Here is a 26126-nt window from a genome sequence, read left to right as displayed (position 1 = left end):
ACTAGTCGGAGTTGCCCCCAGTTCCCCCCGCGGCCCCAAGATGGAGGACATCGTCTCCCCCCGCAGCCATGACGGGAGCGGGGGACGCCTCCCCACCGGGCTGAGGGGAAGGGAAGCGCTTTCAGTTCTCGGAGCGCGCGGGGCCCCGCCGCCGGCCTTCCAGACCCCTGCTCCTGCCCCAGTCGCTGAAGCCCCTTCCCGCCCAGGCCTCATGGGGCTCCCAGACACTGGATATGGAGGGCTAGGGGGACATCGAGGCCTTGGCACTCGCAGCCGCTGCGAGGGCAGGTGGCCCGGTTCCGGTCTTCGGGCCGCTGGGGCCCGACAGCGCTCGGCCACTGCAGCTAGCAACAGACTAGAACAGAACAGTGTTCACTGCGACGCGCTGGTCGGGTATCCGAGCAGAAAAGGCGGGGACTGCAATGGAGGCTCGGGGGTGTGGCCTGCGGCTGACGGACAGGGCATCGGACCACCCCCTCGGGGGGGGTCCTGAAGGAAGGCGGACGCAGCCAATGGGCGTGCCCGAGGCGCCCAGCCCGCCCTCCCCGGCCGCCAGTAAGGACGCAGGGGGCGGGGCCTGCCAGGTCGGGCCGCGCCGCCGCGGCCGCCGCCGCCGCCTCCGCCTCCTCACCAGCGCTAAAGCCGGTGCTGGACCGAGCGGAGTTGCGCGTGTTGCCGAAGCGGGGGGGGTGGGCCGGGGGCGGGGAAGTTTGTTCCGCGGAGCCGTAGCCAGAACCGGGTGAGGCTTGTCCCCGCCGTGTCTCCAGCCCAGGGCCGCCGACAGTCGGGGTGGCCGGGAGCCTCCGGCGCAGCCTCCGAAGGCGGAGGCGGCGGCGGCGGCGCCGGGAGGTGGCGATGGGTGAGGGCGGCCTCCGAAGCCTCCCACCGACCCGGGACGAGCGCCCCGCGGCGCGGCCGCCGTCGCCGCTGCCGCTTCGGGGCCTCCGGCTGCCGGCGGCTCCGCTGATGTCCCAGGCGCGTTGGCGGGCGGCCCGCGGGCTGCGGGAGCGGCCGCGAGGGCGGAGTGAGGTGGCCGCCGGCGGGCCTCGGGGGTCGCGGGGTGGGGGAGGGGCGCCTCCGTGGGCGCTCGTGGCCACCCTTGCACTCTCCCGGCGACGACCCGGGATCCGCAAGTTTGGGGCTGAGGACACGGCCCCCCGGCACCAGGTCCCCTCCTCGGGTCCGCCCAGACCCCGGCGCGGCGTCTTCTCACTGCTTATTTGGGAGAGTTTCTAATGGCGGACGAGGAGCGGGCAGGTCTCAGGCTCCGGGCCAACACGGGGGTTTCCGCCCCGCGGTGACGCGAGCTGCGGGCGAGTGGGTTCCTGAGGGACGGCGGCGGCGGCGGCGAGCGGGCCGAATCTGGGGTAGGCGTCTCTGCGGGCTCGAGGCCGCCCTCGCCCTCCGCCTCCCTCCTGTGGCTCTCAGGGACTGTGCGGTCGTGTGGTGGTGGCGGGGCCTCGGTGTTTGTGTACCTGGCGCCTCGGTGGCTGTGGGGTTGGGGGGTGGGGGGTTGTGGAGGAGCGCTGAGGCTTCTTGACTTCTTGTCTCTTTGCTTCCTCTCTTGTGAGCTGGTGCGTCCAGCTTGGCTATAACGAAGTCCGCTTTCATCCTTCGTTCTAGGGCCAGGAATCACCTTCAGGACAGTCTGGTGATAGTAATTAAGGAGGAAAGCGTCCACGGTAAGTAATTTTACCCCGCCTGTCTGTGTAATACAGTTAGCGCACTAGTAGACTGTGCTTCTGTGGAACTTACCTTTCTCTTACCTTGAAGGCAGAGAGCTAGTTTCTGGAGTGGCCCTTGTCCCCAGAGCCAAGTCAGGGAAATCCCTGGGAAAGCATGGGGAGTGCGTGCTGATATTTACACCACTGGTATTCTCTTAGAGTTCTAAGATGTTCCATTTTTAATGCTTTCTTTTTAACATATTTTTGCTTTCTAATGGTTAGAAATAATTTTTTTCCGTACTGTTGAATTAACTAGACTGATTGAATCTTATCGTTATTCTATGGTTGATGGACACAATACTTTGTGTGTGTGTTTGTCTTATATTTGAGGAAGATTTGTGTTTCTGTATCCTGATAAAACTCAGGCAAGCATCACATCAGGAGATAGTCTTTTTCTTTTAAAAAAAAGATATAATCTAGTACTTACCCTAGTCGCGATTCTAAGATGGACCACCGAATTACCAAATTGGTAGTGACAGTCCCATTATGAAGTTGATGTGTTTTTTTTCTTGTTACTAAAAAGTAAGCTAAGTGCTGTTCATTTTGGTGCAATAAAATGCCTAGTTCCCTGTCAGCTGTTGTGTTAATGGCTTTAACACCAACCCTTGCCTGAATCAATAATTTTGTAAAATATCTCAAAATGATTTAAAAAAACACCCCTCTGATTCTACATTTATTATCTGGGATTCTGTACAGGCTTAGGTCCTGCCTATTTTGTCCTTTCAGCTGGTCAGTTTTTCACTAGTCATCAAAAAGAAATTTGTGAATACTACTGTTTCTCATAGTAGTATTCCTGCCTTCCCTCTGCTATTGTTGCCTCTTGCCAGACTTGACTTTGCACTTACTCTGTTGTGCTTCATGGCACACTTCATTAGTTAGACAGTTTTTAGGAATGGATATTGTTTTGACTGGGTGATTTTCATAGGATACCTGAAATGATATTTTAGATTATGTGGTAGTTGTATGAGATGAAGGGATGTGGGCAGGGTTCTAGAGCTATGAGGGACTTTATTAGGGAAAGGGAACTAGTGGGGACTAAAAGATTGGAAGGATAACAAATCGCTGACTCAGTTATTACCACTTAGAAAAGCCTTTTTCTCAACAGCAGGTTCCTAGCATAGGTGGGCACAGTGTGGAAAGGACTAGGTTTAGTGCCAGCCAGATTTCATATCTGGTTTATATCTCTGCTCTCTTATTACTTTGGCAAGTGCAAACTAAATAATGGAACCTTTATAAATGCACATCTTATTCAGTTAAATACACTTTTTTATCCACATTTTATAAGTAAGTAAATTGTGTCTGTGTTCTCAATTGCTATGAAGATTGTAAAGTGCCTAGCCCATAAGTTATGTGAGACACAAACACACATTGTTAACGGTACCTACAATTCTTCTGGTTTTTGTCTTCTGATATTTCCTCAGCTTTATCTTTTAGTCCTTTTACTGAGCTTTCCATTTTTGCTAAGCTTTTTACTTCTAGAAGTTCTTGTTTAATACTAGAAATGTCAATTTTTTTATGGTCTTTTGCTTGTCATGTGTCCAGCTAGAGTTCTGATTGTTTTGCGGATTTCGATTTTGTTTTCTTTTTCTTGCACTTTTCTCTTTTTTCTTTTAACAATTTTTTCTTTTACATTATTTTTTATTGGAGCATAGTTGTGTTATATTTACATCATTGTGTTAGTTTCTGCTGTACAGCAAAGTGAATAAGCTATACCTATACATATACATATATCCCCTCTTTTTTGTATTTCCTTTCCATTTAGGTCACCTCAGAGCATTGAGTAGAGTTCTCTGAACTGTACAGTAGGTTCTCAGTTATCTATTTTATACTCAGTATGAATAGTATATCTATGTCAGGACTATTTTTCTTACTAGACGATTTCTTCAGATATTTTATAATCCTTGGTTGGTCTGCTCATGGTTAAGAATTGAGAAATAGAAAATAGATTGGAAAAATGAGTGGAATGTTTCAGCTTAGAGCTTCACTGTAGGATGAATCTTTTTAGGCCAATTGATGGAGAACCTCTGAAGTCATTATCTTTAGGTCTTTCATTTTTGGGGGGTTCCTAATTCCACAGAAGGGAGTTTTTCTGAGAAAGACGTTTTCTGGGTAAGAGTCTGCTGCTTGGAAGATTGAAGTCTGGATGTCAGCCCTCTGGAAATCAGCCGGGAAAGGGAACATTTCAAATACATGATATTGAAGCATTCACCAGTGCCTAGTAAACTTGGAACAAAGATCTTTTGTTCTATCCTCTACAAAGAATAAAAGTCTAGAACTTGGGCCAGAAAGGGGGAATGCCTGTGATCATCAACTTGGAGAAAGGGAAGGGACCTGGAATTTCACATCCTCCTTGTTTTAGCTGTCTGCTTCCTATTACAGTGTGATATATCAGGAGTTACAGGCTTTGAGCCTTTTGAGGATTCCGCAGCATAAGTCAGAAGTTTCACAGCTTTTTCCTTCACTGTTAGAGTTAGGCTGTCTCAGGCAGAGTTGGTTAACCACTCATCCACTTGCTCTTCAGCTTATCAAATTTTTTGCTTTTGTTTCTTCTTTAGTTTTTCCTTTTCTTGTGAGTAGGAACGTTACTGTCATTTATGGGGATTTTAGAAGGGATTGAAGTTAGTTTTGTGTGATCAATCTACCATCTCTTAAGTGCCTGTTACTTAGGTACTTCTACTAAGTAGTTCTCCTGCTGTTTGTTGTGATTGTTCATTTGATTCTTCCTTTTCTTATCTCTTTACATTTGTGAGTAGAACCTCGAGAATCATTATAAACATTTATTTAGTTTTTGATTTTAAATGGGAATCCTTGTAGTATATACTAACAGGAAGCTAACTTTGAAATTGATGTTATTTTTATGTAAATATACAAATATTTTTATATTACAAAAGATCTGTTACAGTATAAGTTCAGAGATGCCATAGAATGTGTTCTAGAACTTATTAAGTGATCAACAAATTTTTGTAGCATGCATCCTTTATGTTTCATAGAGCCTTGAAGATACAGATGTGCCTATAGGTAGCCAGAAATGAACCTTTGGAGCAGTGATTAAATATTTGAAAATACTTTCTTGGTGATTTTAATATTTGAAGGCTCATGAGCAGGTTTGTTTACCTTTATCATCATGTGCTAATCTTGTCGTATTAGTAACTCACCATTTCTATTTTAGCTATTTGTTTTTTGAGTCATTTTAATATGTGAGTTCTACCAAATTGTGCATAAACATAAATGAATATTGACTGGCTAGTAAATTATTCAACTTTTTTTAATTGAAGGTGATCTCAGGAAATTAATGATACTGAATTATAACTTAAGAATTCAGCAGACATTTTTGCAGCTTTAAAAGGCATATTTAAAAAACTATGACACTGAACTGCATACTTAAAAATGATTAAAATAGCATTTTTTGTTACATATTTTACTGTAATCTTTTGAAAAGATAACTGTAGCAATCTTTAGGAAATAAAAACTAGAATAAAAGTAAACACAATAGGGCAAAGGACCCTAATTTGTGTCTTTGTTTTAGCGTTAACTCTTATCTTTACCGATAATTAAATACCTTCTTTGCAAGGTCACTACCTACAACCTAGAGATAATTTGCATTTAAGAGTCTTGCTTGGGCTTCAGCCTTTTTAGTTAGGCTGAAATTCTAGTCCAATTTTTCTTCTCTTGGCTGCACTGTGAGGCTTGTGGGATCTCACTTCCCTGACCAGGGATTGAGCCCTGGGCCACAACAGTGAAAACCTGGAATCCTAACCACTGAGCAACCAGGGAACTCCCATTAGATTCCACACTTCTCTGTGTGGATTTTCCTTTAATTTTATATTAATTTTCATTGTATCAAGATGAAAATTAAATAGTTGTAGATGAATAAGATACCACAGAAAGGGAACTTCCCTGGTGGTCCAGGGGTTAGGACTTCGCCTTCCAATGTAGGGGGTGACAGTTCAGTCCCTGTTGAGGGAGCTAAGATCCTGCATACTTCTTGACCAGAAAACCAAAGCGTGAAACAGAAGCAGCATTGTAACAAATTCAATAAAAATTTAAAAAAAAAAGATAACGCAGGAAGACTAAAATATTTAAGATTAATTAGACACTTGTTGAAATTCTAGGGTGGAGCCAAAGTATTTGCCTGAATACCTTCCCAGTAGAGAGAGATTTATCATTTTTACACTCTTTAATATGGTCTAGGCAGAGACCAGGGACTTGTATGTCCAGTTATCACAGTAAAAACCTGAGTCCTATTTTATCCCCATTTATAGTATGAACAACAGTTTATAGTTTAGAAAAGTAAAAATTAAGTGAGGTAATTTGCTTAGTGCCTTAGATAAACTTTAACTTTTTCTCTTTTTGGATAATACCATAGAAATATTTAAAACTTTTTTGTAGGTTTATGTTTATAGAATTAAGAAAATGATAGTTAAATTATATAGACAGTGACTTTTAATAGTGGTTAGGGTTAGGTTTTAACTTTTTTACAATCTGAAATTTGGAAATAGGTAAATACTTTATCTTTTTTTTTTTTTTTCAGAAATAGATGACTGGAATGAACTGTGCATAAAGAATCCCCTTCCTGTTATTTTCTTTGGGAAGATTAAGATAGAACCTAACAGCCACCAGAGGGCACCATGGAGTCCGCTATTGCTCTTTCCCAGAAATTGTACTTTTCTGTTTTAGATTTATTCAAATACAGAAAGAACTAACAAGAATTTATGTGTGTGTAAATAACAGTTCTTAAATTTCATGATTTAGTTTAGGCGAGTTATTGCCTCTTTCCTTTGAAAATCAACCACATTATAAGCTTATTGGATGTGTGTTAACTCTGATCCTAATTTTCATATTTCCTTTATAACCCTTTTTAACTGGTTCCTTAGATTTGTTATTTATCTTTGAAGTAGTTACATGAGTGTTAATTTTATTTCATCTTAATAAAACAAGGACTTAAGAAATTGTATACAGTAATTGCATATAATGTGGTGTCTATGAAATAGATTAGAGAGTCAGATTTCTTGGGTTTGACTCCTGATTCCACCCTTTCCAGCAATGCAGACTTACTATCTTCTGAGTCTTAGTTTCTTGATCAGTAAAATGAGACAAAGAATAGTTCCTACCTCACTTATTTAAGCTTTTACTGAATTACTGTATTTAATGATATAGCACCCATTAAGAATAAACATTATCTATTGTATGACTAAGTGCTATCACTTAAAATTAGTTGGGAAAATTTTAGAGTGGAATGTTACTTAGCATATTTCAGTAAGAAGTGTTTAAAATTGAATGATGACTGCTGTATGAGTTCTCTTAATTATTCAGCACCCCTACAGATCCCACCTCTTTACTGTCTTGAGCTTCTAAGAAAACTGAAGCCAGTATTTGTAAAGTTACCTCAGCTTTCCATCTATTGTTTCTACATACCTATAATGCTCCAGTTATAAATGGACAAACCCTTGAACAACATGGGTTTGAACTGCCCAGATCCACTTAATATATACATTTTTTTCAGTAAATACTATAGTATTGCAGGATCCAGGGTTGGTTGAATCTTTGGATGTGGAACCTCGGATACTGAGGGCTAGCTGTAGGATTTGAGCCTCCGTGGATATCCCGGGACCAACCCCCTGCGGGTACTGAGGGACAGCCATACACTTAACTTTTCCCTCTTTTGAGATAAAGGTGATTTCTTGTTCATGATTAGCTTCATTACCACCTATGCTGTGCATATCCTCATCCTCCTCTTGTCTCATCTGCTTTGAGAGCTTTGCTTCATTGGATCTTTCAGTTCTCCAAATTCTTCCAATTATTTGGATCTGGATCCTTTCCTTTGTCATTCTCTAGTGCATATAGGTACACAGAAGTGTTTGTTAAATAAAACAAGGCTGAGAATTTGGGGCCTAAAGTTAGAGCCCTGAGTGGAAATGCCATTTGGGCTTACCCAGATGTTTCCTGATCTATAAAATGAATTAAACTATATTTACCTCATGGGTTTTTTCAGAATTTTACATAGACCTATAATGTAGTATCTGGCAATTTGTGGACAATGACAAAAAAAGTTTCAGAATAATGTAATTACATAGTTATGTTGGAAGCAGAGAATTTGAAAAACAATGACGAAACACAGTTTGGACAATATAATAATTTTAGTAGATAAAGGTATATCTGGTATAATTGTATTTGGACCCTGAGTTATTGGTAATTGATGGAATTATTTTGTACTATTTTCTATTTCAGTGAAAAACTTATTAATAGATAAAATCACATAAAAGAATTTAAAATTTCACTTATGCTATTTAATTGCAATAAAATGTAATAATCATAGTTTACTCAAACTTCTTTTTCTTTTCTCTGTGTTACAGGTTCTTTGGCATGGATGAATGTTCAGCAGGAAGATTAGACTTGACCGAACAGACTCCTATCTTATTAGGGAGTAAAGCCATGGCAGCTAATCTCATGGATGTAGGAGACTCATTTGGTGATGCAGCTAGTCCTTTAGTTAATAGATCTAGAAACTCATCGGTGGAAGGTGATGATGGTGATGATGATGATGTTGTGTTTATTGAATCTATACAGCCTCCTTCAATTTCTGCTCCAGTAATAGCTGATCAAAGACATTTTGTATTTCCTGCATCAAGAAATAAAAAGCTTCTAGGACATTATTCTGTAATTCTTCCTTCATCAAGATATTTGGCTTCTCAGAAGGGAAATACAAGTGAGACAATAGTTATTGATGATGAAGAGGACATGGAAACAAATGGAAGGGAAAAGACAGTTTCTCCCAGTTTTATTGAATGGGGATTTCCTGGAACTAAAAACAGAACCAAAGATTTGGATTTCTCCACTTCCAGTCTTTCAAGAAGTAAGGTAAATGCAGGAATGGGTAATGGTGTTATCACTACAGAATCGACTGAAATTCATATTACTAGTGTTACAACTTTAGAAGCAGGTTTTAAGCTCTGAATGATGGGCGAGATATGAACTTAATGATTACAAATATAACATCACTGTAGAATTCCAACTTGGGAGATGTCGCTAAAGGACTTCAGTCAAGTAATTTTGGTGTTAATATGCAAACATACACCCCGTCTTTAACTTCACAGACCAAGACTGCAGTAGGACCTTTTAATCCTGGTAGAATGAATGTGGCAGGAGGTGAATTTCAGAATGGAGGATTTACAACTCATCATAGTCCTGGTAAGCAGTGAGTGATACTAAATACTTTCCTTTCACCCTAAATTTGTAAGCTTTTGGCTTTTATTCTTAGTACCTATATCCAGTTAGTTTATTCTGTATGTGAAGTATTTTTTGTTAACTTTCATATTAAGATAGAATTTTTTACTTAGTAAAACTGCAATTTACCCAAGTGTTTTGTATCTTAAGTTTTAACTGAAAACTCCCATAATTCTTACCTCTATCTTTGTTTACCATCTTTATTTTAATGTAAAATTCTTAGGATAAAAAGATGGGTAGTGAACTAAAGGATTAAAGTAATATTACATAAGAATTAAATTTTATTTAATTTGTAATTACATAACTTGATCTTTCAATTTTTACTTTTCAAGTGTTTACTCTTGGACTGTTTGTCTCTGATTTTTGTTTTAAATTAGCACTTTATTAGTTTCTTCATTTTAAATTTGGAAAACTTTTTAAAATTAGAGACCTATATTTTAAATACACTTCTGTGGCTATTCATGTTCTGGTAAAATATAATGAAAGTTATTTAAAATTTAGCAAATATTTTTTTCAGCTTTTTCATGACTTAAGGTGCCCATTGTTTTTTTTTTGTTTGTTCTTTGGTTTTTGTTTGTATTTGCTTTTGGCCATCTTAGTGCTTTTGGCTATTGATCGTTTAGAATTTTAGAAAATAACTAGAAAGTAACTAGAGCTAAGAACCGATTCACTTATTGTTTAATGGAATGCTAGTATTTTTTTCTTTAAAATTTTAAAAAATTAATCTTTTTCTCTGATTATGAGAACATTACAGAACATTTGAAAGAAATCATAGTTAGAAATAAGAAATTAGTATCTGTTACCAACCCACTAAGTAGAAGTGACTGACAACTGTTAAAATTTTAGTTTGTTTGCTAACAGTCTTTTTGCCTCTGTGGTTTTAAAAATAGAATTTAGAGCATATTATATATAGTTTTATTTATGTTTTGTCTTTTTTTTTTTTTACTGTTGAAACTCCACACACTAAATGTCTTTGTTTACATTGTTTATTATTTCTAAAGGACAGTTCTCAAACTTTTGAACTCAGTTTCACTCTTTGAAATGATTGAGGAACCTAGAGTTTTTTGTTTCTGTTTTTATCCATTATCATATTAGAAATTAAAACTTAAATTTGAAAAGTATTTAACAATAATTATGTATTTTATAACATTTTTAATGAAAGATAACTACTTTCAAAGAAATTTAGTGAAAAAAGTGATGTTCTGGCTTAGTTGAAGACAGTTAAGTATATTTAGCTCCTCAGATTCTTTTCTACATACAATGTGTTGCATTGTCTTCTTTTGTTTGCAGTATAAGAAGAAAATCTGGCTTCACATACATAAATGATTGTAGAATGGAGCAATATTTTAGTAGTCTTTTTAGTTAACTATGGATATTTTCTTTTCCTTTTGACATAGCTCCAAAACTTGATAAGTGGTCAGTTTATTAAAAGTTCTTACAGTGTAGAATCTGAAACTGGATAATGAACTTTTTATACATTGTTGCACTAAAATTCATTAATCTTCCAATGAATTTTACCTTTGAATGAATTGGTAACATTGTGCTTTCATTATTTGTAAGTGTTGATTCACTGAGTTAGCTAGGTCTTCTAAATATTGACACCTTAGAAAGCTAACAATGTTAGATGCAAGTTTTCAAAGATTCTGATTTTCACTTGAAACATCAATTTTTCTCATTGGCAGTAAACCGTTATTTTTTTGAAATGAAAAGCTTAATTTAAGAAAATGTAACCAGTTTGTCATTCTTTCAAGGCTAGTTCAGCCTGCAGTGCAAGTTTTGCAAGTGCTTTTCCACTCTGTCTCATTGTACTTTGTCAAGAAAAGGAAGTGGCTTCTGGATGCTTCCCCGTTCATCATACCGCTTCCTCGTTCATCATAGAGAGTATTAAAATGTAATCAAAGGCTGAAATTTAGTAAAATTCATACTAAGTTCTACTTTTTCATCAAGGACTTCTTTTGTATAGTAAATAATTTCACTGGTCTTTGTCCATGTTTCTTGGGAGAGAAGCTGAATCCTTGAGATTAACCAATTCATGAAGATTAAGGCTAAGGGAAGGTTGCTGGAAAGACCAACCATGTGATTCAAGTAGTTGGGCGTTTGAGCCAGCACAGCCTCCATGGAGGAGAAAGAGGCTGAGATTGTCTGATCACCTGCAGCAAATAATCTCATCATTCATCCCCAATGGTGATGAAACCCAGTGCCAACTCGACAGAGATCAGTGTAGCCTCCTGGTTGGTGAGCTCATCCGTGCCTGGTGGGTGATGCTACCTGATTGACAGAGAATGGGCAGAAGCTCTGCATTAGGATCCTCCCTCTCCTATGCTTGTATGCCTCTTCATTTGGCAGGTCCTGATTTGTATCCTTTAAATAAGACTGATGATAAGTATAAAGCTTTCCTGAGTTCTCTGAGTCATTCTAGAAAATTATCAAACCTGAAGTGGCCTTAGGAAGCTCCTAGATTTGCAGCCAGTTGCCCAGGAATCCAGGTGGCATGTGAAGGGAGGGCACTCTTCTTGTGGATGTGTCTTTAAGCAGGGCTGGTGCTCACTCCAGGTGGTTAGTATCAGAATCGTGTTGACCTGTTGGTGTTGAAAGAAGAACAGCAGAAGTAAATGTGCCTGATAGTGAGGACAACTTTTGTAGTACAGTTGGGTTCCCCTGTGAGCAGTTTTACTCTCATTGCTTCTGCACCATTAGTGCAAATGCCAGCACAGAGAAAAAGGCAAATAATCTGTTTTATTATGGAAATAATTCAACCTGGCACATCCTCTTTTATTTCTTATGTCATGTTGAATAGGAGTGATCAAAGTATAAAGTCTTGTTGTCTGCTTTTTTTTGGCAGCACTGTGGTGCTTGTGACAGGGACCTTAGTTCCCCAACCAGGGATTGAACCCCAGATTTCAGTAGTGAAAGTACCAAGTCCTAACCGCTGGACTCCCTTGTCTTGTTCTTGACCTGGGGTGGAGGGGATGCATTTGACATTTCATCAGTAGTATATTGATTGACATGTCAAATCTCTAAGTTTATCACACTTATTTTCTAGTGAAAAGTTTCTGTAGGTGAAACGTCTAAGTCAAATGTCAATTTTTTAAAGCTTTTCATGGTTAATGCAAAATGGCCCTCATAAAAAAATTGTGGGCTTTTTTCCATGTTGTAAATTGTCCTCAGGAGTAGGAATATTGTTTAATGTTTGCTAAACTGACCATTTAAAGGTGATAACTTCCTTAATTTATATATCATGCTCGCTTGCTTAGTAGCTCAGTCATGTCTGACTCTTTGTGACCCCATGGACTGTAGCCCACCAGGCTCCTTTGTCCATGGAATTTTTTAGCCAAGAATGCTTTGAAGTGAAGTGAAGGTCGCTCATTCGTGTCTGACTCTTTGCAACCCCGTGGACTGTACAGTCCATGGAATTCTCCAGGCTACAGTACCGAAGTGGGTAGCTTTTCCCTTCTCCAGGGGATTTTCCCAACCCAGGGATCGAATCCAGGTCTCCTGCATATCATTGAACTTTTAAAAATAGATTTGCAAAATATAAATTTGTTCATTCATATTTGTCATCTACTTATTACCATGTACATCTTTTATTATTGATTGAGTGAAACATGAGAAATAATATAAAAAACATGATCTCTGTGTTGAATGATGTGTCAAGCTTAAAAACAGTTGAAGATGTTGAAGACTTGAAATAATGTTCATTGAAAAATCGTTCTTTTGGATCTGTTCACTCTTCTTTTAAAAAAATTTTATTTCTAATACAATTGATTTGTTTCTTTCACTTATTTATTATTTTGTAATTATTTCCTAAATTTTAGATATAACTTGTGGAAGCATGAATTCAATCTTATGTACGTGTAAGCTCTTAAGTTAAAATCAGAAGCCTTGCCATGTATATCTTTTATGCTTCAGCCTTGACCCATTTTTCACTTTCTGGAGTAAATTGAAGTTGTGTATTTAATGGTAAAGTGGATCAGTAACATGCTTTTCAATGTAAAAGAATAGCACATAAACTTGATACTTAACTATAAAGGAGCATACTGTGGTTAGATGTGATACTGTCACTCCACTCAGATAGTGGACATAATTGAGGCTAGCAAAAGTTGTTTAGATTACTCTTAGATGTATTTTTGTTCTTGTCATCCTTTTATCTCATTAATTCAAAACTGTGTATTACTATGATATTTTCTCATGACATGAAATATCAGTGACTTGAAAATATAACAGAAAAACAAGCATTAAAGGACTCACTTGACATTTATTCATATATATGAAGAAATTCTTAGCTACATTTGAACTATTTTGTGTGTGCTGAGGCAATTCCTTTCTGTTATCTATGAAGTTTGAATGAATTTACAGTGTTCTTGGGTTCTCTGAAGTTCTACTTTGGGGGACAGAAGTTACAGACTATATCCTTTTAAATAATACCACTTGGTCCAGAATTCTTAAGAGTGTCTGCCAAGTTGTCAGGTGAAGAGTGGTGGTGAAGATGTGTCAAGCTTTCTGAAAGGTGGAGTCACTTTTCAAAAGGAATGCCTTGTTGCTGCTTTTTTCTTTGTTTAAATGGAATATAGCACCTTGAAAGCTGTCTAATTTTACTGTTAACCCCAAATTTTGTTTTTACCTGCTGTCCGCTTTGGTAAAACTAACGAATTTTATCAGAAGACATACAGAATAAGATGGCGGCAATTATATTACTGTTGTAATTGTTGTTGTTATTCAAAGTCAAAGCTCCCTCAAAGTGTCTTACTTTATTTGCTGTGTACTTCCCACTTCTGCAGAATGAATATTTTGCAGCACAGGAAAAAAAAAGAGCAAGATGAGAATTTCTGGAGTTGAGTTATATTTAAATATATGGGTTCAGATTTTATCCTATAAAATTATGGCCCTGCATAAATTACAGATAAAACTGTTTAACAGCTTATGAAAATAGGATTATGTCCATTAGAATGGACTTTGTGTTATTTAATTTTTTTGTTAACCTTTATTTAGGATATGCTGTATTACACTGAAAGTTCTTCGGTCATCATATATCTTTATGTAAATGGAAAAATCTCATCCAAGAGAATACCTGGAAATTGTTCTTGACATCTGTGTTGTATCTTTGTTGGATTATAAGCATTTCTGACCTGGATACTGATTCTAGAAGTTCTGCTTCTGATAATAATAGATCTTAAACTAACAATTGATAGGTAACTCCTGTCCCTCCTACAGAGAATAATGGGGGGAGACAAAATGTATAAAATGTCAGAAGCATTATAGAGCTGCCAATACACTGGAAAAAAGAGATTTGTCATATCTGAGACGACCCTATCTTCCTGGGGTTGCTCTTCTGTAATGCGAGTGTGGTCAATTCCGGAAACAGCCACTGAGAGTCAAGGGGGACTTTTAGCAGTCTCATGGGGGCCTGCAAGGAAGGACACTGGTTTGAAAACAAACAACAACAAAAACCATTGACCTGTGGATTGGGAATGTGAACATAATCCAGAATCTCAATGTTTTCCCCAGTTTTTCATATAGAAATAGTAGTCAGGGATATGAGGAGGCAGGCCATCTAACAACACAAGAGAAAAGAGCAGATACTAGAAGTGAGTCCATGAGGGGTGTGATAATAGGATTATCAGTCTACATTTTAATTGTAGGTTAACTGTAGGAACAGCTGAAGAGAGTGTGGATGAACTAGAAGGTTTATCAGAATATTATCCAGACTGAGTCAGAACCAGAAAGGGGGAAATGCAGAAAAGAATATAAGAGACTTAGGATACTTGATGAAGAAGACATGTGATTAATGTCCCAGGAAGAGGAAGAAACAAATGAGGCAGGAGAGGTGTAACTGAAGATATTCTAAAATGGAGAAGAAACATTAACCTTTGAATGCGAGAATCTTTACAAATACTGAACAGGATAAATACCCAGGAAACCATTAAAAGACATGTATAGAAATCATGGTCAAAAATTGGAAGACAGTCCTCCCCCTTTACATTATAGCTTCCTCCCCTGAGTAGCAAAGATTGCTCCTGTGTCCTGCCCAGTCTGTGTCATACACAGTGAGGTGTCGCTCAAGACCTTCCTTATCAGGTCCCCCTACCCAGTAAACTGTTGATGTCCCCTCGGCCCAAAATATTGGAAGCAGTCAAAATGTCCATCAGAAATAAAGTGATAAATAGTATCAACCCCATAATGGAATACTCAACAGTGGGAACACATGAACAGCTATCTTCAGTGTGTGTGAAACTCAGGGTACAGATTACATGATTACGTATGTGAAATTCAAAATAAGACAACTACTCTGACGTCAGGACGGGTATGGCTTGTGGGAAAGAAGGGAAGTGATTGAGTTGAAAAGACATGAGGACCTTTCTGTGTGTTTATCTGGGTGTTGGTCATAAAAGTATAGATGTGTGCATGCTCAGTCGTGGCTGACTCTTTGTGACCCTGTGGACTGTAGCCCACCAGGCTCCTCTGTCCAGTGGATTCTCTAGGTAAGAATACTGGAGTGAGTTGCTATTGCCTTCTCTAGGGGATCTTCCTGACCCAGGGATCAGACCTGCATCTCCTGTGGCACCTGCATTGACAGGTGGATTCCTTTATTGAGCTCTGCACTTAAGATTTACAAGCTTCATGTGTATGTGTTGCTCTTTAACAACTGAAAGACCCCACTGAGACACTGAAGTAACTTCACTCATAGACCAACACTTAAGAAATGCTAAGATGTTATTCTTTAGGAAGTAGAGTTTGGATGTGGGAAGAAAGAATACCTAAAACTCAGATAGTGTGTCTGGCATGTACTGAACTCAGGCAGACCACCTCTGCCTTCTAAGTCTTGGTTTTCCTTGTGTGTAAGGAGGGGTTTGCATTAGTCTACTGGGCCCCTTCTCTTAAATTTACTCTGGGGACAGAGCGTGGAAAAATGTGATTGAGACTTCGTTTATTTAACCTGGAGACACTAATATAATAAATAAAATAGGAATTTGATGGAAGAAGAAACTTTGAGGGACTTCCCTGGTGGTCCAGTGGTTAAGAATCCACCTTGCCAGTGCAGGGGACATGAGTTCGGTCCCTGGTTTGGAAGATCCCGTATGTCACGGGGCTGCCTGTGGGCCATGACTCCCGAGCCTGTGTTGTAGATCCAGTGAGCTACAACTACTGAAGCCCTTGGGCCCTAGAGCCCTGCTCAGCAACAAGAGAAGCTACTGCAATGAGAAGCCCCTGCACAACAACAGAATCCCAGTGCAGACAAAGCTAAATAATACTAAAATAAACTTGGAAATTAGGATAAATTAAATGGTTGCAGTATGAACAAAGAAAACATTTGCTTTATTTGTGTATGCATCAAAGCTAAAGTGAAAAAAAATTACAGAACCTGTTTTCTTAGCAGTAGAAGTTTCACTTTTCATAATTACATATAACTGTGTCCCCTTTAAGTGTGGGTAAGTATACAAATTTACAAGCCCAAAGAATCCCTTTGCGGTTCTGTGGTTGGGACTCCATGCTTTCACACTGAGGGTATGGGTTTGGTCCCTGGTCAAGGAACTAGGATCCAACAAACCACCTGGCATGGCTAAAAATAAAAAGCCCAATATTTTTCTTATTTCTTCCATAGTAATGGTAATGGGAAATCTTGCAGTGCTTTCCTTTTATTTCTGTTATTAAATCTTTGTTATCCACATGATCTACAGAGAATTTGATCCCAGAATGCATCCAGTATTTTATAGATGAACATGTAATTTTTGTTTTCTAAAGAGATAGTTCAGAATTAGGCAGGTGAAGCAATAAACTTATGGGCATTTGGTAATAAAAACTTTATCAGGGGAACTCTGGCAGCCCAGTAATTAGAACTTCAAATGAGGGCCCGGGTTCAATCCCTGGTCAGGGAAATAAGATCCTATAAGATGTGTTTTACAGCCAGAAAGAAATCTAAAAACTTTATTGGAATATACTTCATGTTTGCCAGCATATCTTTCTGTGGAGCGAAAATTTCTTTGGTTACTTGTTCTGTTTTGTTTTGGCCTATTAAGATAAAATGTCAAAAAGGACAAACATGGGAATTTAGAAGTGAAAATAGAATTGTTAGTATTGCTAGAATTCTGAAAGTTGTCTTTAACTGTAATAAGTGAAGGGGCCATAGGCCTTTTGCTAATGACAAAAGTATTTTTGAAGAGCAATTACAAAATAATTCAGTACTCTTGGGCCATTTTTCTCATCTCACTCTTGGGCTTTCTCTCAAAGCTTCATCATTACCCTGGAGTTAATTAGAAACACAGATCCCAGGCCCCTCACTTGACCTACTAGTTTAGAATCTCTGTGTAAACAAGATTCCCAAATGATCGTATGCATGTTAAGGCACTGTAACCCATTCATAACCTGTACCATTTTGAGGAAAACAGCAGTCCCTGTGCAAAGGTAGGAGAGCTGGGTCTCCTGCCCATACCACCTCACTGATGCCTGGAAATAGTCTACAGTAACTGTAGACAGAGTTGCTTTAAAATGCTATGTCTAAATTACATGCATTTTGAAGTATTATGGGGGGAAGTGTACTAATATCTACAAGTTACTTGAACTACATAACAAGATAGATTATTTAGAGGGATGAATAAATAGAAAGGTGTCATAAAGCAAAAACAGTAAAATAGTATAGTATCTACATGGTGGACGTGTGGGTGTTCACAGTAAAATTCTTTAAGCTTCTCTATGCTTTAAATTTTTCATAATGTTAGGGGGAAGCTGTTATCAAAATGGATATCATATAATAGATTTTTGGAGAAGGAAATGGCAACCCACTCCAGTAGTACTCTTGCCTGGAAAATCCCATGGACAGAGGAGCCTGGTAGGATTATAGTCCATGGGGTCCCAAAGAGTTGGACACGACTAAACGACTTCACTTTCACTTTTCACTTTCATGCATTGGAGAAGGAAATGGCAACCCACTCCAGTGTTCTTGCCTGGAGAATCCCAGGGATGGGGGAGCCTGGTGGGCTGCCATCTGTGGGGTCGCACAGAGTCAGACACGACTGAAGCAACTTAGCAGCAGCAGCAGCATACTAGATTTTACTCTATATTTGCACATTTCTTTATAATGTATTAATACTTTCTTAGAAAAGAAAAAGTGCCTTAGGAAATGCCCTGTGTATGAAACTGAAGCTTTAGTATATGCATTGTCTCTTTCTGCGTTTTATTTTTTTCCTGCTGTGTGGCTTGTGGGATGTTAGTTCCCCAACCAGGGATTGAACCTAGGCCCTTGGCACCTGAAGCATCGACTCCTAACCACTGGGCCGTTAGGGAATTCCCTCTCATTTAGATTTCATAACACTGATAGGTTGGGTATTATTGCAGTTTGTAGCTGAGAAAACCAAGGCTTAGTTTAAATTACTTGCAAAATCTGTAGCGCAGAGGGTTGGTCTTAGAGATGCTGGCTACTCAGTGTACTATTCCAGGACCACCATTTCCGATGCTGGCACAGTAGAGCTTTATTCACTTAGAATATGAAGCGGATTGTTCTGCTGGGTTGTAAAACAAGCCTGCCTCAATACTCTTTTAAACTTGTGCGAAATGAAAATTCTTAAGTATTTTTCTGATGTGAGTTTTTAACTGTTTCGTGACTTTCTTGTGTGTTTTATTTTTAAGATTCTTGGATCTCCCAGTCAGCATCCTTTCCCCGTAATCAGAAACAGCCAGGGGTGGATTCTTTATCACCAGTGGCCTCGCTTCCTAAACAGATTTTCCAGTCTTCTGCCCAACAGCAACCCACTAAAGCAGCTAAAATCACTTGTGCAAACTGCAAAAAACCTTTACAGAAGGGACAGACAGCTTATCAGCGAAAAGGATCAGCTCACCTCTTCTGTTCTACCACCTGCCTTTCTTCCTTCTCTCATAAGCGTACTCCAAAGAAACGCAATGTGACATGTAAAAAGTAAGCTGTACCCTTCAACACGCCTCCACATGATTGGACACTGGTAGTATGAATGTGTGTTCTGAATGTCCTTACAGAGTTGCAAAGATTGATGGGTAGAATCGATGCACAGGTGTCTTCAGCTTTACAGAACTTATCTTAGTGTACATCAGAGCTGTGGGTCATTTGTACTGTGCTTACTCTTGGCAGGAAAATGGAGTTTAGGTATAGAGATAAATGGGCCCTCTCTTTTCCACTGCCTTTGCCTCACGCTTTCCCCCACCCTCTATACGTTGTTTCTACCTGGTTGCTTGTCCCCTTATGACTTCTAGAAGTCATAAGAACCTTGGCAAGGTTCTAAAGGTCATGACCTGTGATGACAAAAATTGCTTTAATTGATTTATGGTTATTTATTTGTTTGGCTGCGCTGGGTCTTAAGTTGCAGTACTTGGGATCTTCAGTCTTCATTGCGGCATGTAAGATCTTTAGCTGTGGCATGTGAGATCTAGTTTCCTGACCAGGAATTGAACCCAGGCCCCCTGCATTGGGAGCACAGAGTCTTAGCCACTGGACCACCGTGAGTCTCAACAAAATATTTTTATTTCTGAATCTCTTCCCATATTATTTAGGAACTCTTAGCAGTGAAACCAAAATGTGGATTTTTCTGGACCCAAAAATTATAGTTGATTCCTAGGATTAAATCATGAGAAAATGAAAAATGTCAGTTGTTATTCATATATTTGACTTCTATTAAAATGCAGTATTCTGGGGAGTTCCCTGGTGACTTCTGTGGCCTGGCTTCAGTCCCTGGTCGGGGCGCTGAGGGAACTGATATCCTGAAAGCCACACGGCATGACCAAAAAGAAATGTTCTTAAATTGTGTCTGTCCTTTGCATTTCAGAGACGCACCTACCAAAAAAGCTACCGTTGTTTCTCAAGGGGAGTCAAGTGAACCCTTCCCAAAATGTTGTAGTACGTCTCGTTTGTCTCCCTGTGAAGACAGCCAGAATCTTCGAAAAAGAGTTCTGAACAAATCAAGATGTACAATCTGTAATAAACTAACAGAGGTCTGGAGTTTATTTAAGTTACTTAAGTTATCTAGATTAACAAGGATAATTTTAACTTTAGGTGCTATTATATGTTCTGCCGTCTACCTAATAGATGTGTCCTGAATCCCCTCAGTGAAGTTGAAGGGAAGAATAGGCATATGTTAGAGTTGTCTCCTAACAAATGTCCCCTTCCCATAGAATGGGGAGTAAATATCTGCTTGTGTGGAATTGAATGCAGTCATAAAGAAAGCAGTGGTTTCATGGTGGATTTTGTCCTTATTAGCAACACTAAATGAGAATGTAGGTTCAGGACATGAAGGAAACAACCAGTCCTAGAAGAACACATAGCATAAGTGGAATGGAAGTATGTAGGTCACCCCACATTTCCTAGGTGGCACTGCCGTCTTCCCAGGCATTCAGGGAGTGCTCACTTGGCTGAATTTAGTCTGGATTACGAGGGAGCCATGCAAATTCTGGACAGGATTTTATCTCAGCTACCACAGAGCTGAGCAGAGCAAAAACTTATGTCCTTACAGACACCATCCTGAAAGTGGGTGATAGTGGTGCCCACTGGCCACCCCTATCCCTGTTTTCTAGGGCAGTGAAGTTTATAATACCTACAAATTCCCCATCCATTTGTTTTTAATCAAGTCATATTAAAACCTGTTATCTAATTCATTTTCTGTTATTCTTAAATATCTCTGATTTTATTGCTTTTTATTCTGTGAATCTTATTTTTCCTTTTTATAAGAAATCAAAGATAAAAATGAAAGGATAGTGAAATGTGCTTTTTAATGTCTTTTACCTGAATATTTTTTCCACTGAGAAATTACTGGAGATTCTTTGTTGGAAAAAAAAAATAGATATATCAGGTATGATGCTAATCTGGTTGATTTATTTAATAAATTGGTTTTTCTTCTAGATTCGGCATGAAGTCAGCGTTAACAACGTGACACACAAGCTGTGCAGTAACCAGTGCTTTAACAAGTACAGGCTGGCCAATGGTCTAGTGATGAACTGCTGTGAGCAGTGCGGCGAGTACCTGCCCGGCAAAGGAGCTGGGAACAGTGTCCTGGTTGAAGGTCAGCAGATGCGATTTTGCTGCCAAAGTTGTGTTAACGAGTATAAACAGGTAATTCTCTTTTAATGAGTTTTAAATGATCAAGCTTGTAGTAACTTCTTCCTGTTAGCTTACATTAAGCAGATTTTTCTTAGAATCTCATTTAATTCCTTTGTCAATCTTTCATTGAGTATTACTCTCAAATGAGTATTGAAATTGATTGATGTAAGTAAGCTTGCTTTAAGACTTGACATTTTGCAGACATTACAAGGAGTAATTTTCCCCTGTACCATTTTGCATCCCCACTAGTTCCAATTACTCTGTATTCTCAACAATATTTGGTGTTGTCTGTTTTGATTTAATATATTCTAGTGGATATGAAATGACTATCTCATTGTGGTTTTAATTTCCTGATAACTGCTGTTCCTTTTTTATCATGCGTATATCTTCTTTTGTAAAGTATCCAAGTCTTAGCTCATTTTTTTTTTTTAGTTCACTTTTTTTAATAGGTTGTCTTTTCTGTTATTGAGTTATAGGAATTCTTTATATATTCAGGATACATTTCTTTTGTAAAATAAATGTATTTGGAAGATTCTTCTACTGGACAGTGTTTTTGTCTTTTCTCAATGTTTTTGAAAAGCTCAGGTTTTAAATTTTGATAAAGTCCAATTTACTGTTTGCTTTTCTGATTAATACTTTTTGTCTCTTGTTTAGGGTGTCTTTGCCTACCAAGGTTATGAAGATATTTACCTATCTCGTCTTCTTTTTAGGTTTAGATTTTATATCTGTGATCCATCTCAAGTTAATTTTGTGTGGGAGGGCTTTCCTGGTGATCCTGTGGTTAAGATTCTGCCTTCCAATGCAGGGAACACAGGTTCAATCCCTGGTCAGGGAACTAGATCCTACATGCTGCAGCTAAGAGCCTGGCATCAGTGAGTGGGGGCCAGAGATGCAAACAGTCCTGCAATGGCCCAGACAAGCCCTCACAGCAAAGAATGACCTGGCCAATATATCATTGGTGCCAAAGTTGAAAAAGGATGAGAAGGGAGCTGGAGGGTGAGTGTGTGTGGTAAGCACAGTGGCAGAGAGCACTAAACTTGCATCCTCCTCATTGAGAAGTCGACAGCGACACCTAAAACTGGGAGGAAAAATTAGTAAATAGTGATACAAACATGTTATTTTGATACTTGGAAATAAACATGGAAAGAATCATCTAAAAATGTTCAAAGTAGTTAACTTCTGGGAAAGGAGGTGTTTTAATTAATTGAATTATTTCTTTTAATTAGTTGGATGTAACTAGTTGATTCTCTTTACTAAATGTTTATTAACTTTCAATTAAATAAAACCTTCAAAATAGTGTTAAAGATACTGAAGTTCAGAGAAGGTCTTCCCCAGAGTCACACAGCTAGATTCGACCTCATGTATCATACCTTAGGTAATGTGAGGAACTAAGATCCTGCAAGAAAATAAGTATATGTACATGCTCTGTTGGCTCTGATGCCAACATTTAATTATATGTAAGCCTTGAGTTCCCTGATGATCTACACTGGATTCAATTTAATGATCCCCAGGAAGATGAGTCTTAGATGTGGGGGAATTGTGACAACTTGACTATTTAATCATTAACAAGACACTCAAGAAGGAAAGAAATAAGACCAAGGCTTGAGTTTGGTTGTGTAAAAAAATAACATTAGCAATAGTCCTTGACATTCTGTCTCTTCTTAAATATGCTCTTTTGGTATCGTCTTACCAGTCCCATAGTTTCAACTAATATGTATTTTGATGACTTCCAGAATATATCTGGAATATATATTTCTTCAGTTTCACACCAATATGTCTGCCTAATTTCCATTTGAATGTTCCACGAATATTTGGAATTCTGTCCACAACTGACACTCCAAGCCTGCTTTCCTTCTTTGTTTCCCAAATCAGTAAATAACCTCCCATCCAGTCAGGTGTTTAAGCAGAAACTTTATGTTATTCCTTACTCCTCTGTCTTAGCCCCCAGGGCCACTCATTTCCCAGCTAACCTGGATTCTACTTCCTAACCCACTCCTGGCTCTGCCCTGTGCCCACCACTGTAGTCCTAGACCTGACCACTGTCCCTTCTTGCCAGAATTGGTTCCACAGCCTCCTGGTTGTCTCTGTTTCCTGGTCTCCCTAGACACTGGAGACCAGGGCGCAGTCAGGGTGGTCTTCCAGGGCACACACCACATCATGTCACTCCTGCTCTGCCTCGGTGCTGCCTCTACATGCAGGACTGCCTCAGAGCAGCACTCTTGGTTCTTGAGCTCCATTGTTTACTGTGGTCAGGTTGTACCCTGTACTATAATACTACAGCTAGCAAATGCCCTTCACAGTGCATACATTTCTTATTTTGACTTTCTTTTGTGTGTGTGTGCATTTTTATTTTATTGACTCCAGAATAGCTAATTTTAATTTTTATTAGATGGAATCATATACGGTACCTTGTGACTGAATTTCTTTCCTTTTTTTTTTTTTTACAGTCCAGGTCTTTATTTTTACACCCTTCAGGCCATGAATTCATAGGGAATGGGTTCCAACAGTTCAGGTTCCTTTCCATTGGTCCTCACAAAGTGTGCTTCTCTGGGTAGAGCAGGCTGGCGCTTCAGCTGAACCCAAGTCCCTTTCTCTTTGGCTTCCTTCTTTTTCTGATCATTTTCCTTCACATGTTTTAGGAAGCTATCTCGGCTCTTAGAGTGCTTAATATGCTCGATGCACACATTAATTCTCTTGGCAAGTATCTTGCCCTTAACTTGTTTGTTTACAATGATGCCAACAGCATGCTGGGTAACATTGTAGACTCTCCCAGTTTTGCCATGGTAACATTTGTGGGGCATTCCTTTTTGAACAGTACCCATTCCCTTGATATCTACAATATCACCCTTCTTGTAGATTCGCACGTTATGTGGCCAAAGGAACAACTCCATGTTTTCTAAAAGGCCTAGAGAACATGTAGCGGGTGCCCCTCCTCTTTCCCTTTTTGTTGGTCATTTTGGCGAATTACTGGAAGATGGTGGTTCCGGCCGAAAAGCCCTTGTGACTGAATTTCACATATACTGTTTTCAAGGTTCATCCAAGTTGTAGCATGTATCTTTACCACACCTAATTTTATTTATTTTATTTTATTTTTTCATTTATTTTTATTAGTTGGAGGCTAATTACTTTACAGTATTGTAGTGGGTTTTGTCATACATTGACATGAATCAGCCATGGATTTACATGTATTCCCCATCCCGATCCCCCCTCCCCACACCTAATTTTATTGCCAAATGATATTTCAATGTATGGATAATACCACATTGTTATTTCTATTTTCTTGGCTCTTATGAATAATGCTGCTGTGATCATTTTGTACAAGTCTTCATGTGGACATGTATTTTCATTTTCGAATTGCCACTCTTCGAAAGTGGCATAGGTCACTATGGTGACCATATGTGTCACCATAGGGTGACATAGGGTGTCTTATAGAGTGACTGTTAATTTTGAGGAATTGCCATTATTTTCCATTTTACATTGCCACCAGTGCCTTAGGAAGGTTCCAGTTTTTCAACATCTCTGCTAACATTTGTTATTATCACTCCTTTTATTGTAGGCATCCTGGTGGGTGTGAAGTGATTTGTGGTGGTATTGAATTGTATTTCTTTGATGATTAATGATAAGCATATTTTTCATATGCTTATTGGGCATTTGTATATACATTAAGTTTTTTCAGTGTTAATAATGTAAGGAAAAATTATAATCTATTTTTCCTCAGATGATGGAAACAAACTTAAAAAAAGTATTAGCATCAGAAAACAGAAAAAGGAATGCTGTTGAAGAAGAAAATGAAAGAGAATTTTATGGATCATTGAATATACTTCTGGAAAAAATAGAAGAAATACCAGAAAAAAAGGAAAAGACTTCAGAACTACAGGTTTCAGCAGAATGTAGCCTAGACACATCAGTGGTCCAACAGGATGTGAATTTACCAGGCATAGCTGATAAACTTCAAGAGCAACTGGGAGAGAAACCATCAGAAGACTCTGTTATTTCAGCTGTGCTTTCTGCAGATCCAGGTACATGGCCCCGAATTTTGAGTATTAAACAGAGGGACACTCTAGTTGAAAATGATCCACCTCAAGTAAGAAATTTTAACTTCCCAAAAGACAGTACAGGGAGGAAGTTTTCAGAAACTTACTATACAAGAATTCTTGCAAATGGTGAGAAAACCACTAGATCCTGGTTACTTTATTCGACCTCGAAAGATTCTGTGTTTTGTCTGTATTGCAAACTCTTTGGGGAGGGAAAAAATCAACTGAAGAATGAGAATGGGTGCAAAGATTGGCAGCATTTATCACATATTCTTAGCAAACACGAGGAGAGTGAAATGCACATCAACAATAGCGTTAAATATTCAAAATTAAAATCTGATTTGAAAACAAGTAAAATTGTTGAAGCTACAGAACACAGATTACAGGAGAGCGAGGGGAAGGATGGTATGAAGCTGTTGTACACCTTAAACCTGATCTGACATGACATGAAGAGGTCGAATACTTATTCAGAGCTGTACCCTGATAGTCTGTCCTTTGTGCTGAGGCTCCCAGACTGAGTGCTTCCTCCGCTCATTAGTAATGAGTATCATAGCAAGTTAACTTGTAAAGATGGTTTCTGCTCCAGGTTCTCGTGATTAATGTCCATTCCAGAGAAGGCAGTTGTTGATCTTTTCAGTCTTTCAGTTCACATCTTTTAAAATGGGCATTTCAGGACTGACTTTTGACTGGTGTGATCAATATTTTGTTCTGATTATCTTGAAAGAGGGAGAATAAGGCTTGAATTTATCAATACCAGTTGAATAAGATACATATGTGAACACGTACTGTTATTTAGAAATAGAATGGGATCTGAAGCTGCAGCTTTTTGCTAGTAAACCAAATACTTGTGGTTTATTTCATTTGAGCAAAATGTTATTATTTGAACAAAGTAGCATCATTTGTTATGTTAAATGAATTAAGGTGGTTAATTTGTGTTTTATTGGTTTTGTTTTAATTTAATTTATAAATATTGTAGCTTTTGTTGTCATCTGAAAACTATAAGCATAAAGAATATACCTATTTTTATGTTGTTACAAATATAAAATATATTGTTGGTATAAATATTAAAATAAAAATATATTAAGTTAA

General features: G+C 38.9%; 1 protein-coding gene and 1 pseudogene across 12 annotated transcripts; one reads left to right on the top strand and one right to left on the bottom strand.

The window, feature by feature from the left end:
• Positions 1-632: 632 nt before the first annotated feature.
• On the top strand, positions 633-26126 carry ZMYM5 (zinc finger MYM-type containing 5). 12 transcript variants are annotated; one of them, XM_070471630.1, is made up of 10 exons: positions 635-739; positions 1624-1682; positions 4715-4828; positions 6256-6384; positions 8078-8582; positions 8819-8912; positions 18570-18855; positions 19736-19901; positions 20806-21015; positions 24722-26126. In XM_070471630.1, exons 4-10 carry the CDS (start codon positions 6353-6355, stop codon positions 25475-25477), a joined length of 2049 nt encoding a protein of 682 aa, XP_070327731.1. In that variant the 5' UTR covers positions 635-739; positions 1624-1682; positions 4715-4828; positions 6256-6352; the 3' UTR covers positions 25478-26126. The 12 variants fall into 12 exon arrangements, 11 of the variants coding, with proteins under 11 accessions (XP_070327741.1, XP_070327742.1, XP_070327731.1 ...); XM_070471637.1 differs by having other exon boundaries at positions 6256-6440; XM_070471635.1 differs by having other exon boundaries at positions 6256-7397.
• LOC110141574 (large ribosomal subunit protein eL21-like) lies at positions 23424-23992 on the bottom strand (annotated as a pseudogene).

Source organism: Odocoileus virginianus, chromosome 8 (assembly GCF_023699985.2).
Source record: "Odocoileus virginianus isolate 20LAN1187 ecotype Illinois chromosome 8, Ovbor_1.2, whole genome shotgun sequence".
In the NCBI taxonomy this organism is placed as follows: Eukaryota; Metazoa; Chordata; class Mammalia; order Artiodactyla; family Cervidae; genus Odocoileus; species Odocoileus virginianus.
This window is presented reverse-complemented; position numbering and strand designations above follow the sequence as displayed.